The following is a 17,978-nucleotide window of genomic DNA, read 5'->3' on the forward strand; positions in this document are numbered from 1 at the left end:
GCAAATCACCTGCGGTATAAATAAGTGCAGACAAACAAATTGCGTCATGACATGCGATTGAGATTCACTCGGAAAATGCGTTTATTTCGTTACTGCAAAATAACGGTGAAATAATAATTGTCGTCCGGTATCATTTTGTTGTTGCTTTCCGGTTGTCGATATTGCAACGCGCGTTCAGCGTATTTTTTTTTTATCCTGTTACCATGGAAATTTCCCATCAGGTGGGATGTGTTTACACTCGTGGCCCGGATCTGGGACGCTCGGAAAGCAAAGGTCATAGGTTATGCAGGGTAATAAATAGGTCACACGGGCGCAGAGCTCTGCCAATGGCAGATCCTCCCATAACGATTATCAATTATATAACCTTCATTCCACCCACACCCGCCCACGCGCCGTCACCGACGCCTGCGATCCCAGCGCGGAAACCCATCCCCCATTTCCCGACGGAACCAACCAACCCCACCCCTCATTCCATCCCTTGTTTAATTTCCCTTTAGAAGTGTCACCATTTTATTAACGTTAAATACTTTTTCAAACTGTCCAGTATGGATTTTCATGCTCTAACATCACATCCATTACATACACCTGGTGCTTTTTATATATTAACTTTTCATATTAAGTAAACTCATTATTATTTATTTAACATTAACTATTTTGTTATTTAATGATTCTAGGAACCTTTGAAAAAGCAAACATATACTTTACAAAGCATAATTAATTAAACTACATAAAACGAATTTGGTTATTACCAAAAAGGGTTGAAAATTTCTTCCATTTATATTATTATATTAACTAAATTACGAGATATCGGTTCACACTTTTAATTTGGTAATTAATCATTTCAGTTATGTAATATGTAATTATTGAATAATTTTCGCAAACAAATATTGTTATTTTAATTAATTTCATTAAATCCAAATTTCAATTAATGTGCAATGAACATTATTTGATATATGTTAATATTTGCAATATGTAATATCAGATTTAAATATATTTCGCGATTACCAAATTATTACATACATAATCATTAGTTATTATTAATTGTTACTGTATCTGAAAGAAATGTAATTTTTAAAAAATGTTACAGGCTCTAGGGGAATTGTTGTACACACTGCAAGTAATGTAATTTGCGTCATATTAGATGTGGATATTACAAAAAATTTAAATATTGTTTATACCTTGCAAATTACTATTATATAATTACTATAATACAAAATTCTCAACTATATTCTTTTAAATTTGAGTATTTGATGAGAAGGACAACAGTCCTGAGGACGTTTTTTAGATGCTGCAGATGGGTCAGGATGAAGCACGAGGCAGAGACAGAATTGGGAGTCGGAAAATTTTGTTAGCGAAATGTTGAAGAATATAGAGAATTGGGAGATAATATCAACATATGTAACATATGTGCTACTGACTAAAGAAGAAGACGATCGGAGGCTGTAAAGGTCCTACTATGATAGTGGCAATGGAGGAAAGTACTGACGCAAGTAAGTGAATCAAGGGAATTGCCACACAGGCAAGGACAATTAGCATCGCTGAGGAGTGCAGATATACAGGTTCTATATGCTGATGAAGAAGGGGAGAAGTTTTAGTGAGGTAAGTACAGGTACAGTTGTATACTCCGTTATCATCATTAATTTCGGTTAAAATGTTATTATTTATTTACATACATCCAGTAAATAGATTAGATTTGAACTCACTCCCAGTATTTAAGAACTAATTTAAACATGGTATTAGTTGAGATCAATAACATTTCTAAGATCATCAAATATTTATAGAAATTAATGACTTCTAAAACTAAATGGAAACTTGAATATACAAAATAGTTATTGGCAGAACTATATTTGAATAACATATGCGTACAAGTAATACCTTTACGTAAGCAAATTCGTAAGGTTTCTATAACTAAAAGTGATGGCATTTGCTTGAAATACATTTATATTGTTTGATGCAATGCGACTACGCCATATGAAGTTGCTTGCATGTGGAGACGCTTTTGGCCAATTTCCAAGTCTCCAAAACTGCGTCAGATCGCTCGGAATGGAAATAGGGGCAATTTTTCGAATGCACTCGTTCCCATGAAAAGACGCCACAGGATGAGGTGGAGCTGCTAAACGATGCAAAATATTATTACCAGTATGTAATAGACAATTATGGGTTATTATCGCGATTCCGGACACGAATCGCATCATCATTTCACACTATTCCTTTTAACATCACTCTTCACCAGTAGAATAAAGATATAGAACATTAGTTCGCATATCAAAATTTTTATATAAATAAAAGTCAATTGTTCAGTGACCTGTGAATCAGCTTTGATTTAAAGCAAAGCTAATATTTTGTTGAAACTAATGGAAGATCAAAGTGGATAAAAATTGAATTGAATCGGATTGCAAACTATTTGTAGCAATTAGTGTTGGATTTACTGAAATGCTTGTATGTGTATGCTGTAACCTGATTCCTGGGGCGATCTGTACATGCACGTAAATAGGTCACAGCCTCCCTCTCTCTCTCAATCTCTCTCTGTCGTACACATTCAAATATACATACATACTATACCCATTCGACCATATAATATCTTGACTATTCCCGCAAAGATATACTGCAACCTAATTAGATTCTGGCCTCAATCAATCAAATGTAAAGCAATTCGTAAATTATCGGGCATCGCAATCATCCCCAATACTTCGACGCCGCGTCCGTTTCCTCGTTTTGTATCCATTTCCCCCTCACGCTCTCTCAAACACACACTCAATCCCCAACATTTCGCAAATTGTAAACCCGCAGCAACACTCAAGGATAACATCGTTGCAATTAGTGTCAAATTGCAGACGCATAAGTCAAGTTGAAGGCAGCACGAGGAATAGAAAAAATAATGTGAATGTAGGTTGTATTAATATAATGGCAATATAATTATTTACTTATTCTGTCCAAATGGGCCTTGCACGTTTCTCCTTCCGTGCAAAAGCTTTAAAATGCAGAGGAAAAATATAATGCATTCCGTTTTCCTTATGCAAATTCGACCGCATTTCATAATGACTTTGACTGAAAGTATCTCATTTTATTTACGAAGCACCAAAATTTTTAAAATAAAATACACAGATTTTAAACGGAGAAAGAAAATTTACATAAGAATTCTTAATTTTCAAGAATTATATAAGCATCAACCTCGGTCGTTAGCCCTTTGGCCAGCGTATTAATATATATATTTTTTATTGTATGTAAAAATTTATTTATGTATAAATTATACTTTTTTTTCTTCTTCTTATGTATTGATGTTTGGCTAATAAATTATTATTATTTTTATAAGCATCAAATAAAAAAAATCAAATTTGATGGTATTTTATAACGACTTTGACTGAAAGAAGTTATGTTATTTCATTTAGAATAAAATCTATAAAGGCAATGACATTAATACTAGACTTCTTAATTTCCAGGAATTAGATAAGCTTTTAAATAATTTTACGAATTTTCAAACTCACTTTGACTGCAACTTTTTAATTTTAAAACAAAATACACATGACGTAAGATTTACACTAGAATTCTTTATTTTCAGGAATTAAATAAGATTAGAATTACATATTGAAATAATTCTATAAATTATATCGAGTGAGTATAAATAATACTAAATTTCTGTGGTGAATTATATGAGCTTTAAATAATTCTTACCTATCTCCAATATGCTCACCACGAGATAAAGTTTGTCGTGAATCTGAAAAAAAAAAATAAAAATAAAAAAAATGATAGGATAGGATAGAAGGATTGCTTAATAGAATTTAAGTAAACAGTTGTAAGATAGAAATTTGCATGCAACCCGTTACCAATTAATTAAGCGACCGTAGATGAATTCCGAGGATTTCTCATGAATGCCAACCGATCCTATAATTCGCGGAAGAGATGGTTATGTCGGAGTGTTATGGCAGTGCACTACTACAATTTACATCTTTCACAAAATGCATTCCCGAAAGCATACGTTAATAATCTCCGTATCTAATTAAACTTGAATTATATATACGGTGTGGCAATAAAATTATGCAATTAAAGTGCGGCTTTTCAACGCGTGCCATAAACTGCCGTATCTATAAACATCCTTTATGCAGCTTTTCGCTCCAAATTATGAATCGTCGGACACTTACCTACGGACATTACGAAAACAGCTCAGCTATGTTTGCATATTAATGCTTTCATTACTATCTAATTGCGCGCACACAAAAATATATAAATAAATACAACCGACGAAAGGTATTCAACAAAATTATAATCCGGTGCATAACTTTGCTGGAACGAGCAGCAATTAGTGGAGGTAGTTTCAAAGAAAATTGAAAAATAAATGCAGATTTCATTTCAATATTTAAATTATTATTTTTGTGGAATTTACTTTTTCTATATACAGACATACCAGAATTAACGTTACCTCCGGTAACGAAGAATCGAGGTAATAAAGTACGTAATTTGAAACACCATTTAACATAAAAAATATTTCAATTTAATGTCCTAATTCACCTAAAATATGGCCGGAAATTGTACTATAAGAAGAAAATAACATATAGGAAATCGAAAATGTTGCAAAAGACGCAAGAAGGTCAAAAATTTAAACAATAAAACTGTATTTTCATTGTAACGAAATTACCTACAATTACCGATCATGCTATGACTCCAGTTTTTCCATTGTTTCTCGATTGATACTAAACAATTTTGGACTGAAATCATGCTCAAATTAAACAAGCATATAGTGAGAATGGGAAACTGGTAACTCCACTAACGAGTAGTTTTGATATTTCAGTGGGTGCGAGAGAGATAACGCATGACTACACGTTATCTCAATGTCTCTTTTTGGTTTGCATGTATTGATTTTGGTTTTATTTTAGAAATACATAATTTATAGACGTATTTATTTTCTTATCCACTCTAGTAACGTAGGTCCGAGAAAATGTTAGGTTAGGTGAAGTTGCCCTAAGGTTTTATGTTTAAAAATATATACAAACAATTTTGTTATATGGGTATTTTCATATCCAGTGGTCTAGGTCAAGTTTCTGTTAGAGGTTTTTTTTTTAAATAACATAAAAACAATTTGGTGATATGGGTATTTTCAGATAGAAAACTACAAATTGGTGGAGGTATCGTCTAATAAAACAAATCGGTTTTATTGAATTATCTCACATTATCTGACTTGTTATATTTTATATGCAATACTACTACGAACCATACATTATTTTATTCAATGAGATGATAGTTGATTCTTATGGGTTTTAATATTTCATTTGTTAATATAACAATTGTTTACTTTGATGTAAGCAGACTGGATGGAATAATATTGATAGGCTTTCTAGACGTATATCATTAATATATTGTCGTGTCCCGGGGTGCACCGTGGATTATCTCCTAGTTATGTCGTTGTGGAGTCTTATAGGGGTTTATGAATATTAAATGCAATATTCTTAATTAGTTTTATTGTATATATCGGAGTTTTATTGAGAAGTCAACTATACAATAGTTGATCTTATTATTAACTAAGAGTTACATTCTCCTCTTAAGTTAGTATTAGTTAGAAGCTCTTGCTTGGACTCTCCCAAGTATAACTAACTTCTCAGTTCGACCCTTAGCTAAGACTAAATTATATAATACAAACATGTGTTCATTTCAAAAAGGGGCTGCGTGGGCGAAAAGGGTTTGACCTTGTGGAAAATACAATCGTTTCTTTATCTAAGTTTTATGATCCTGCCCAAATATTTAGCGGCTGAAGAAGGCTGTTAAGTGGTGATGCAATAGACGCAACTATACGATTTAATGTGTAATCGTCGTTCGGAATATTCCACAAGTTATTCTAAATAATCACGTACAAGTATCCGTTTGTATATTTGATCGATACGTTAAATATTATTTCTAAAAATTAAGAGGAAAGTCATGGCCATAACAAATATACATATTAGTTATACAATAGATGACAATAAATTGGTCGGCCACGACAATATAGAACAATTTAAAATACAAAGACAACCTTTAGCATAAATATTTTAAGTGCCTCTTTTAAAAGACCATGTTTGAATATAATGAAAAACATGTATATTTAATAAATGAATAATCAATCAATAATAATTACCGGAGGAATAATGTTGTCCACTTTTAATTTATCTGTCCACTAGTTGAGAGTTTTGTTTTATTATTAATTGTTTCGATTTTGAACAAAATTATATCCAAATGTTTTATATTTTACACTTTTTTATCATTCATTCATTTAACTACAAACTATGAAATATTGCATAAATTATGAACAATTTCTAGCAAGATAAAAGGAGACCATACAGTACACAATGTTAGCAAGGTAATGCAGAATGTATGTTTTACATTGTAACAGATACAATTGTCTAAATTGCTAATCTGAATCAGCAGTAAACGTCCTTAACCAGATTTAATGTGTTTTCGTTAATGAAAAGGAAAGGATCTGAAGTACTGGAGCATAGAAATTAATCCACGTGGGATCTCTCCCTCTCTTCAAGGGCGAACGCGATTACACAAATTGTACGTTACGCAAATCTGCTAAATTAATTTCCACATTTGCGCGCGCGAGGGCGGACCAGACCTCTTTACTAGATTTATGCCCCGCAGAAGCAGTAATTGTTTCATTGTCCTTTATTTAAAGCCAGTTGTGATTAATGCCCAGGTCGGAGGGGCATAATTAGTCCGCATCGTTTGCTTCATTGTTGCGTTTAATTGCCGTATGTTCCACGTGGATTTCAGCCTGCAGAAAATTGATTCCCATCAAGAACGTATTGTTGTGTCGTAGTATATGAACACATGTGTAACTTGTATCCGCTGCACCCACGCAGCCTCTCATTAGGACGATACGTAATATCCTGACATTGAACTTAAACTTGAAAACTGGTGCCTCGCAATGAATCATTGCTTTACACGCCTCCGAATGCGGTAGTATTCATATTCATCATCATCAACGTGAATCGCGAAAGCTCTTGTTTTTTGAGCTGTTAAAGAAGATCGGAGTAATAACTTTTTCGACTTCATGAAATGCCTGTAATCAATGTCAAAGTATGACATTCGCTATGCCACGAAATACGTTTCAAAAGTTGTTTTGCGCGTTAAGAGCACTTGAGAAAATGTATAAAGATGCATGAAAAACCCGTGCTTTGCAGTACAATACCTAGGTGTTTCGTAATTGTAATGGATGAACGGACGACTAAGAATACACGAGAAGCTGCAATATTAAGATAATGGACGAAGAAACTTTGGAGTGTGTATAAACAAAACCGGTGATGTAATTTATGGTTAATAACTGGAAATGGCAAATAAAAACCTAGTTGAATAACATATACATGTCAAGATATAATAAAAATAATAAACTCCAATTTTATAGAAAAAAAAATTTATATTTATTATTATAATATTCGTTACATACAAAATGTAAATCTTAATTTCTTCAGTTTATTATATAATTTTCTTTTAAAAAATAATTTACGATTAATCTAAATATACTATTATGTAGATGTAATTGATATTATTCTTTATTAATGAAGAAAAGGTATTAAAATAGTTGATTTAGTTAATATTTTAAATAGATTTTCAGTAATTACATTCATTCATTTCAGTAATTTATAACCATTTATATAATTATATATGCTGCTACCCTGAACTTACTAATATATGTACTGAAATTGGTTACTAACTTAACCTAAACCGAGATCGCAAAACCGAATCAGTATTTATAATAAATTATATTAACATAAGTTGATAATGAATACTATTGCTGCCATGGCATCAGAGAAACGTATTAACATTGGTTATTAACCTAACTTAATCTAACCTAAATCGGGAAAGAATATTGTATTTATATAATCTGTTATTTAAGGCTACTGCCGTCGAATTAATCGTATTGAAATTTGTTTCTAACCTAATCTAACCTTAATTAACCGAAACTAAACTGTATTTATAATAAATTATGTAATGACATTAGTTTAAAAACTCATAAATGTATTGAAATTGATTATTAACTTAAATAAGCTGAGAGTGTTATATCCTAACCTAAGCAAGAACGTAAAAATGTCTAACCTTATTTTGAAACATAATTATTCAAATTAACCAAAATATTCAAACTTACTACTTTATTGACAACATTAATTGAAATATTTAAACATAATGTCACGTACATTACAAATATATAAGGTCATTTACATAATGTTTCACAGTACTATTTTTGAATTACATCTTAATACGGGTTACATTATAATTGTAAAGTTGTAGTTCCATTGAATGCTATAATTTATATTGGAAATATATGTGCATACATATAAAATCACTGTGTAATATATCTATTTATAATTGGATATAATTAGACAATAGAAATAGATAGTAAAGTTCATAGGAAACGAGAAGGAATGATGATGAACGGTGCGATGGAAGAAACCTTCGAAACATTGAACCGTGCGAGGACAATCTATATGCAAGAATATTTAGCACACAATGGCTAATATACATTGATGTGTATTATGTCGGAAAGAGTAGTTGATGGATTTGTGAGAATAAGATTCAAACGAAATAAAGAGGGTAGAGAGGAGGAATAACGAGGCAGAGAAACTCAGTCTGCAAACCTTGGCAGTAACGTAATTACAATTCAGTAGACCATGACAAAATACGTCGGCTTTATTGAGCAGCCTATCATCCAGTGATTTCTTCATTCATCTCGCTCAATCCCATACGTATATGTATCTCTTTTTCATGCGTTCGGGCTTCAATTCGGATTGGGCTGGGTTAAACAATTAACCTGTAATTCATCAAAATAATCTGTCGAGGCCGAAGCTCGTCCAAATTACACACGTCCAAACGCTTTTATTAATCCCACACATATCTAGGTTATACGATTCAATTTGTAATCATCCGTTTCCATCTTCTATTTCCGATTCTCGCGCACACAATTTCCAACAGGACACAAGGTGTTTCGCAGAGGACAAGGTCAACACAAGGTCGACCGGCAAATTGACGCGAATTAGGTACATCTGGACTGCACGGTTAACAAATTGTGCACCACGTGTATTTATCGTTCACGTTCGAAGCTCGCGTAACTTCCTCTTCACATGGATTCAAATTTATAGACGTGAAATGTACAGTTTTTTTCTTCTTTTTCTGGATTTATAATGCTTTACGATGTACTCTATTTTCCCATTCACTCTCGTTTCCAGGATTTATATACTAGACACAGGACCTCTAAAGGTTATGGGATTTACATATTTATGAATAAATATATTTGCAAAGTGAAGTAAAGTAACACACATAAAGATCTACATTTTATAATAATTCACTACCAATAGTGTAGTAACCTTTCAATTTGGAGAAATCCTTAGCATTATCAACACATCCTAAAATATTAACATGCAGTTCCTGATATATTACTTTAAATTGGAAAATATGGAAAGATCAGCGGCGTATGGTCGATTATTTATATGTCCTTTTTTTCATATATCATTCTCAATAATAATGTTTACTTTGTAGTCTAGAATTGAATATTTAAATCATTTGCATATTGCTTATTGGAAGAAATTACTAAGAACTTCTGAACATAACAGTTAGTTCTTTACGAGGAATACCCTAGGTATTAGAGAGTTTAACTAGGAAAGCGCATTGCTCGTTATTGCAAGATGATACAGTATACACTTTGTAGTAACTGGAAATGCGAAAGCCTAATTTTATATATGTTATTTAGTTAGCTATGTACATGATATGCCTTAGCTGTTAGTGAGTATAACTAGGAAAGCGCATTGCTCGTTATTGCAAGATGATACAGTATACACTTTGCAGTAACTGGCAATGCGAAAGCCTAATTTTATCTACGAATGTTTACAGTTTAATCTTAAAATTAATTGCAAATACATCATATAATCGCTTGTTAGTTATTGATGTGATAGCTCTATGAGAATAACTGTGTAATCGCATTGCTTGTTACTTGAAAATGATGCATAATACACTTTCAAGTAAAAAGCAATGCGAAATCCCAGTTTTATTTTGAAGTCTGGAAGTGAAGATCTACTATATATATGCTAGTGATTTTTAACTAGGAAAGCGCATTGCTCGTTATTGCAAGATGATATATTATACACTTTGTAATAACTGGCAATGCGAAAGCCTAATTTTATGTACGTTTTTTTATATTCTACACCTTAAAAGTAATTGTATATATATATCATGAAGCCCTTTGTTAGTAATTTTTGTGATAGCTCTATGAGAGTAACTAGGAAAACCCACTCCTTGGTACTTGAAAATGAAACATAATACAATCAATATAAAGTAACAAGCGACGCGAAAGCCCAGTTTCATTTTGATGTCTGGAAGTCAAGATCTACTACATATTGGAGGAAATTTAAAAGATTTACTAAACATAATAATTCGTTTTTTACACGGTACACCCTAGTTGTTAGTGATTATAACTAGGAAAGCGCATTGCTCGTTATTGCAAGATGATATATTATACACTTTGTAGTAACTGGCAATGCGAAAGCCTAATTTTATATACGTTTTTCAGTTAGTTATGTACATGATATGCCCTAGCTGTTAGTGAGTATAACTAGGAAAGCGCATTGCTCGTTATTGCAAGATGATACATTATACACTTTGTAGTAACTGGCAATGCGAAAGCCTAATTTTATCTACAATATTTACATTCTACATCTTACAAGTAATTGCAAATATATCATGAAAAACTTTGTTAATTATTTATGTGAGAGGTCTATGAGAGTAACTAGGAAAGCGTATTGCTTGTTACTTGAAAATGATACATAAGATACTTTCAAGTAACAAGCAACTCGGAATCCCAGTTCTATCTTGAAGTATAGAAGTGAAAATCAACGTCCTTCCCAAACTTCATATTGGAAGAAATTGTAAAGAAATCCTGAACCTAGTAGTTAGTTATTTACATTATATAGCCTAGCTGTATAGAGTATATAACCAGGAAAGCGCATTGCTCGTTATTGCAAGATGATGCAGTATACACTTTGTAGTAACTGGCAATGCGAAAGCCTAATTTGGTATCTGCACTTTACATGGTACATCTTAAAAGTAATTACAAACATACTATAAAATCCATTGTTAGTTATTAATGTGTCAGCACTATGAGAGTAACTAAGAGAGCGAATTGCTTGTTACTTGAAAATGATACACATAAAACACTTTCAAGTAACAAGCAACTCGAAATCCCAGTTATACCTTGAAGTCTGGAGATGAAGATCTACGTCCTTTGCATATTACGTATTATATTATAATCCTTAGCCTAATTGGTAGTTATGTTCATGGTATGCCCTAACTATTAGTGAGAATAACTAGGAAAGCGCATTGCTCGTTATTGCAAGATGATACACTATACACTTTGTAGTAACTGGCAATGCGAAAGCCTAATTTTATCTACGAATGTTTACAGTTTAAATCTTATAAATAATTGAAAATACATAATGAAATCCCTTGCTAGTTACTGATGTGATAGCTCTATGAGAGTAACTAGGAAACCGCATTGCTTGTTACTTGAAAATGCTACATAATACACTTTCAAGTAACAAGCAATGCGAAATCCCAGTTTTATTTTGAAGTCTAGTAGTGAAAATCTGCTACACATTGAAAAGTTATTCTACACCTATAAATTAGTTAGTTATGGCCTGACTGTTAGTGATTTTAACTAGGAGAGCGCATTGCTCGTTATTGCAAGATGATACAATATACACTTTGTAGTAACTGGCAATGCGGAAGCCTAATTTTATCTACGAATGTTTACACTTTAAATCTTATAAATAATTGCAAATACATCATGAAATCCCTTGTTAGTTACTAATATGATAGTTCCATGAGAGTAACAAGGAAACCGCATTGCTTGTTACTTGAAAATGCTACATAATACACTTTCAAGTAACAAGCAATGCGAAATCCCAGTTTTATCTTGAAGTCTAGTAGTGAAAATCTGCTACACATTGAAAAGATATTCTACACCAATAAATTAGTTAGTTATGGCCTAGCTGTTAGTGATTTTAACTAGGAAAGCGCATTGCTCGTTATTGCAAGATGATACAATATACACTTTGTAGTAACTGGCAATGCGAAAGCCTAATTTTATCTACGAATGTTTACACTTTAAATCTTATAAATAATTGCAAATACATCATGAAATCCCTTGTTAGTTACTAATATGATAGCTCCATGAGAGTAACAAGGAAACCGCATTGCTTGTTACTTGAAAATGCTGCTTAATACACTTTTAAGTAACAAGCAATGCGAAATCCCAGTTTTATCTTGAAGTCTAGAAGTGAAAATCTGCTACATATTGAAAAGATGTTCTACACCTAATAATTAGTTAGTTATGGCTTAGCGGTTAGTGAGTATAACTAGGAAAGCGCATTGCTCGTTATTGCAAGATGATACATTATACACTTTGTAGTAACTGGCAATGCGAAAGCCTAATTTTATCTACGAACGTTAAAACACTCCATCTTAAAATTATTTAGAAATATATCAGAAAACTCATTGTTATTTATTATGAGATTGCTGAATAACTACAACAAGTATTGTTATTCATAATATTAAGTGATTTACTAACACAATTTATTGAATTTTTGTAACAATTGTCAAGTAAATTAATTTACTAGGAACTTTTTTATCTTAATTTTCTTCTTTCAGATAATACAATTTTATTAAAAATTAGTTTAATTAGTCATACAATATTTTAATTAATTAAACCAATAAGAATGTAATTTCAATTGATATAAGAATATTTTAGTAATAAAGCATGAACGTAAACCAAATTATGTTACGCAGTTAAAGGTCAACAAATTTCATATAAACTGAAATATTTTTTGAGATTCAATTATTTTGTAATATAGACAACCGTATTATGTCCGATTAAATGTAGTCACGTAATTTTGTATCATTTATAGGTCATCCGTGCAAATTACGACAATTCATCTGAGCATACAAAGGACTTTGGGAACCAATCCGTGTGGAGGGACTGATAAACTAGATATCCACTATATTCGATGTCCGACCACAATTCATAATTGTAATTAATAATGTAATACTAGATTAAATGGTTTAGTCAAAATAATACTATTCCATAATAGTAAACATGCATTTACTAAAGTAAAAAGAGTTTTGTACTTTGGTACTTTAGTAGGATATATTAAAAAAAATATGTGCATGTATGAAAAAAATACCTCTGATAACAAAGTTTAGATATATAACGAATTTAACTAGTTTTAAAATATAAAACGAACGCAAAATATGGACACAAGTTGCACTAAAAGAAGAAAATAAGATCCAAGTATTTAGATATTCAATTATCCAGATCAATAGGTTTCATAATTGTTGATCTTCTTTAAGTTAGAAATGTAAAGGATATGGAAGATGATAGATTTCAGCAATTGAGATTAATTTTAAGAAGTTCCTGCCAAAACAATGTAATTTAAAAAGATGTTTAAATGACACTGTAATCGTGTTTTTTGTTAGTGAATATAATCTTGATCTACGTGATGAATCTTCCATACCATCTGTTGTTGATTCAGTTGACGAAGTTGTCTGATTCACTTGTCTAGAAATTTATTGCCTTAAATTTCTGACCCCTCAAAGAGTTAAATTCAAGAATGGGAATAAAAAACAAAAACGATAAACTTTAGATTCATGTATTCAAATGTGGTTTTCTGTATGCAAGTTTATATAAGCAAATATTATATAATAAAACTTTTGATTGTTCGAAAAAAAATAGTATTATTACCTCTAAAAACGAAGTTTCGCATAACAAAGAAATTACGTGGAACGCATCCCATTCGTTAATGGAGTTTTGACTGTATTAAGTAAATTTTATGAATAACTTTATATTAAGAAACACCGTATATAAAATCGTAAATAAGTAAGCAATAAGAAAAAGTAAGTCCATGTCATATTTGTAAAGAACTGTAAACAAACATAAAAAAATAATTATGACTTTCTGAGAAAGTTAAAAGAAATATTAATGGTATATTCTTATACGTATAGGTGTGGAAAAACCCATATCTAAAATTAAGTAAGACACGGACGGGCATTGCATTTATTTTTACGACCTTAGTACTTTCATTATTATTTTCGTCCGAATGTTTTGTCCACACGAAACGCGTTACGTAAGCCGACCGCCGGCCGACTGATTATTAGTATGCGCCGTCATACGAATAACAATTTGCATCACATTTTTGTTTTCCTCGGAAAAGCATTTCCCATTCGCATGCCTCTTCCAAACTGCTCGTGCTAAAAGCGCATATGATCATTATGATTTACGTCAATTTCCGACCAGACTTCGGTTTCCTATATACTCATTTATTTTTATTACATTTATAAATATATAGACCATGCAATTCGTTTCAACCTTGCGTACATCTACATTTAATAATCTGATCTTATCCATTTACATGGCAATTATTTATTTGCTCTCATGCATGTTGTATGCAACAAGTAACACGACTGAATTCAAGCTTTTGACAAACGAAAAAAAATCTGTATTACATACATTTATTTATATATAGGAAGTTTGCACTTATAATTAGATTTCTACAAATTTCAGACTAGATCAGTGTTTCCCAAAAGTTTCTCTGGAATAGTTTATCCAGAATTTATGAATTCTAATTATTAATGCTTCATAACTCATTGATATAACGAATGTTTTAAATGTTACAAATTAAGGAAATACCGATGGAAATTATTATTAAATTATAATGAATTAACATATATTATAAGACAAATGGTTCTGAATATTATTGAAAAATAGATTTAAATATATTTGATCTTAATGATAAATTTTCAAAACGATTTGCAACTAAAAGTTGTATAAAGATGAAGGAATCATAAATAATGTTCAATCAGTAATCATCTGATTAAAGGTTTTTTGTCATTTAGAAACTCTGGATTAAATACACATAATAACTATACATTTTATAACAAAAGTGATGGAATTTCGGTAAAGACATTGTCGATTCCATTTTTTATTGATTTTAATAGTTTTAAAATGAATTATTTACTCTACATATATTTAATAGACTTGAAAAGAATTGGTCTAAAAAATTGAAAAAATTTTATATTATTCTACAATCGTTGATTGATATTAAATTACAGTAATACCTTAATTAAATAATATAATGAGTTCACCTTAATTACTTCATTTAGAAAAGCTTCTTTTTCTGAGGTAAAAAGGAACATCGCAAAGAAAATTAAAAGAATCAAGAAAGTTTTATTAAATAGAAAGTCAATTTACTATACAATGTGAAATAAAATTTTCATATTTAAGTGGTCTCTTTCATTTAATAATTGCTTATACATATTTATTTTATCGCTTAACAATTATACTTCTTCGTAAATCAGGAATATTTTCACTAAAAAAATCATTTTAAAATCTTTCAAAATCTTTGGTTATTAACATTTTTCAGCAGGAATCTTTTTGTTTTGTCTTTGCCTTAGTTGCTAACAAAATTTTCTAAACTTACCAACTTCATCTTCTGCATTGAATACATATCAAACATCCTTCTAGTAAAAATTCCAACCCCATTTTGTTTGAAATTGCAGATATCGTTATAGCGAAGCTTCGTTATCGGAGAAAATTTTAACCGAGATATGACTGTAATCTTATTATTTAATAACTGGAATGTCTAAATGAACATATTGAAGTTTATTTTGTCGTAAATTATGCTTTGTGTTGGAAGTAATCTGCGCGATTTTTGTTTGTCACGTTTATGTAAAAATGGGCATGCAAACTGTCACAGCGGTCTAAATTATAAAAGTTAGAATAAGTTATAACCGCGCAAAAAAAAATATGAGAGGAGAGCATACGAATGCACGCGATTTATGGCTATTATTTATGTGAGGCCGGAGGGGTGTTATGAATTGCCAAAGAAACCCCTAGAAATTTCCACGTGTGGGCGTCTGATCGATGGAGCGATGAGACTCCGTAAATGAAAATACGTAAGCAACGAAACCAATCAAACACGATCCAACTGAACAACAAACACCAGAGTCAACAACGGAATTACAAATAGGATTAAATTGAAAATCTAGTAATTATTTGAAATGCTTTAACAATGGCGTATTGATTCTGAACTCGCAGGAAAGCTAAAATTAGATGCGAATTTGAAATGATCCGAAAATAAGCAGGAAATGCCGTGTAACATAGGTCATAGGCTAAAGTTCTATTTTTAAGTCAGTTCAATGGAAAGTTATATTTGACGAACGGAGCGAGGACATTTAGGATGCATTAAAGACGTTGATGGGAGAGAGCAACAGGCAATAAAATTGATTTAAAAATAAGTTTCATAACTTTTAATAGCTTATTAGTTCTAAATCGGTTAAACTGCGTGTTTCATATAAGTTCAAAAAGAAACTGTGAAAACACCAAGATATATTTTGTTGGTGGTGATTCGGTTAATGTTATCAACGTGCACAACGTTTTTTTTAGAAAAACTATAAAAGTCGAAGACATGTAAACTCGGCGTAGCGTCAATAATGAGTGAAGGAAATGTTCCGTTTCGCGAAAGCAGAATTATCATTTATTACCATTTTTATTAGCGGAACCAATTGCCTAATGGTAAATTGCCAATAATGTCTCATTTTCAGAGTAATCGAACACGCAATAACACGAAACGCGACGCATATTTCAATGACATTGGAAACTTTATAGAATTATCCTATATTTTTAACAAGTTATAGATCAACAGTGTGTAAATGTAATGACAAAACATTCTTATATTGCAGTGTTTTTCATCTTTATTTTTTATCTAACGGCACTTGAATTTTCTGAAGTACAATTTAATCATGATGTTTTAATATTGATATGTACTTTGGACATTTTTTTGAAAAATAATTGAAATTCAACATATTGTTATTATATTATAATAAATTCAAAAAACATAAGTTAACTAAATTATTGTGATACACTTTGGTTAAATCTTTTTGTGCAGTTTATTTTTGTATGTATTAAGAGCTCAGTACACTGTCGAAACAGATTACCCGCACTATGCGACACACCTTAGATTTTCTTACTAACATGATAGTATTCCATTATTTATTGCTATAAACGACAATCAATGAGTTTATGTAGCAAACATGTACTTTTTCCATAGTTGTTAAATTATTTTAATAATAGCTTTATCAAAAATAGATATGATGAATAATAATACACTAATAGTGTAGTAATTAGTCATATTTAATATGTGACATTTATTAATACATACTTAGAACATATAGTAAATAAATAACAAAGTTCCAACTAAACAACAACTGGAAACAATAAAGTTATATTCTCGTGGGACTTGGAACTACTACTAGTTTGTATACTTTAGTAAATAAGATCAAAAGTATGACCTAGACTCTAGGTCCTAGAGAATTAAATTACCACATGAATAGAAAACATATATAGTGTTAAAATATGGGACTTATTAGGTAATTATTCATAAATATTTTAAATCGATATTTTAAAGAAATACTATAATAAAATATATATACTTACTTGATAGATAATTGCTAGATTAATAGAAAAACTATTGGGTTTAAATTAAGATATGTGAATTTATAATATTCCTTATATCATCGTCATCCTTTTTAAATAGTTTATAGTAGTTGATAATAGAATATCAACATGTAACATAAGCCAAGTTAGGTAATCAAAAAATAAATTGTTGTATACTGATATTTCTGAAAATATTTATAATTAATTAATAAAAATAGTGATCAAATAAATATAATCTATTTAAATGTAATTTTTATACTGAAATTAATTGTAATCATCGAAAGTTAAAAAGGATTATCAGAGCTGTTTCAAACTAAGCAATACGGCTAAGAGGATTGTATGCAAAATACGGGATAAACGAATTCCGCAACTTGCTCAGAACATGTTCGAAACAATTTCCAAAGCTTAATGAAAGCCCGACTGACTAGCACTTGATGTATGTGGAAGCCACGAGAGCAAGAAGCACAGCATCAAC

General features: G+C 31.0%; 1 protein-coding gene across 12 annotated transcripts in view; it reads right to left on the minus strand.

Annotated features, from left to right (window-relative positions):
* Positions 1 to 17,978, minus strand: part of LOC108567921 — an 88,834-nt gene that overhangs the window by 57,100 nt on the left and 13,756 nt on the right. For 6 of the 12 annotated variants that reach the window (XR_001891273.1, XR_001891267.1, XR_001891268.1 and 3 more), the window contains exon 2: positions 3,673 to 3,715. The exons of 2 other annotated variants lie outside the window; for them this stretch is intronic. Coding sequence is in view for 5 of the 10 variants with exons in the window: in XM_017928722.1 (XP_017784211.1) it covers positions 3,673 to 3,715 (43 nt within the window). In the remaining 5 variants the exon portion in view is untranslated. Of the gene's footprint in view, positions 1 to 1,839; positions 2,114 to 3,672; positions 3,716 to 17,978 lie in introns of those variants that run through there. 4 more of the 12 variants (XM_017928724.1, XM_017928721.1, XM_017928723.1 and 1 more) reach the window with 2 other exon arrangements.

This window comes from Nicrophorus vespilloides, unplaced genomic scaffold (genome assembly GCF_001412225.1).
Source record: "Nicrophorus vespilloides isolate i.1.1-1 unplaced genomic scaffold, Nicve_v1.0, whole genome shotgun sequence".
Taxonomy (NCBI): domain Eukaryota; kingdom Metazoa; phylum Arthropoda; class Insecta; order Coleoptera; family Silphidae; genus Nicrophorus; species Nicrophorus vespilloides.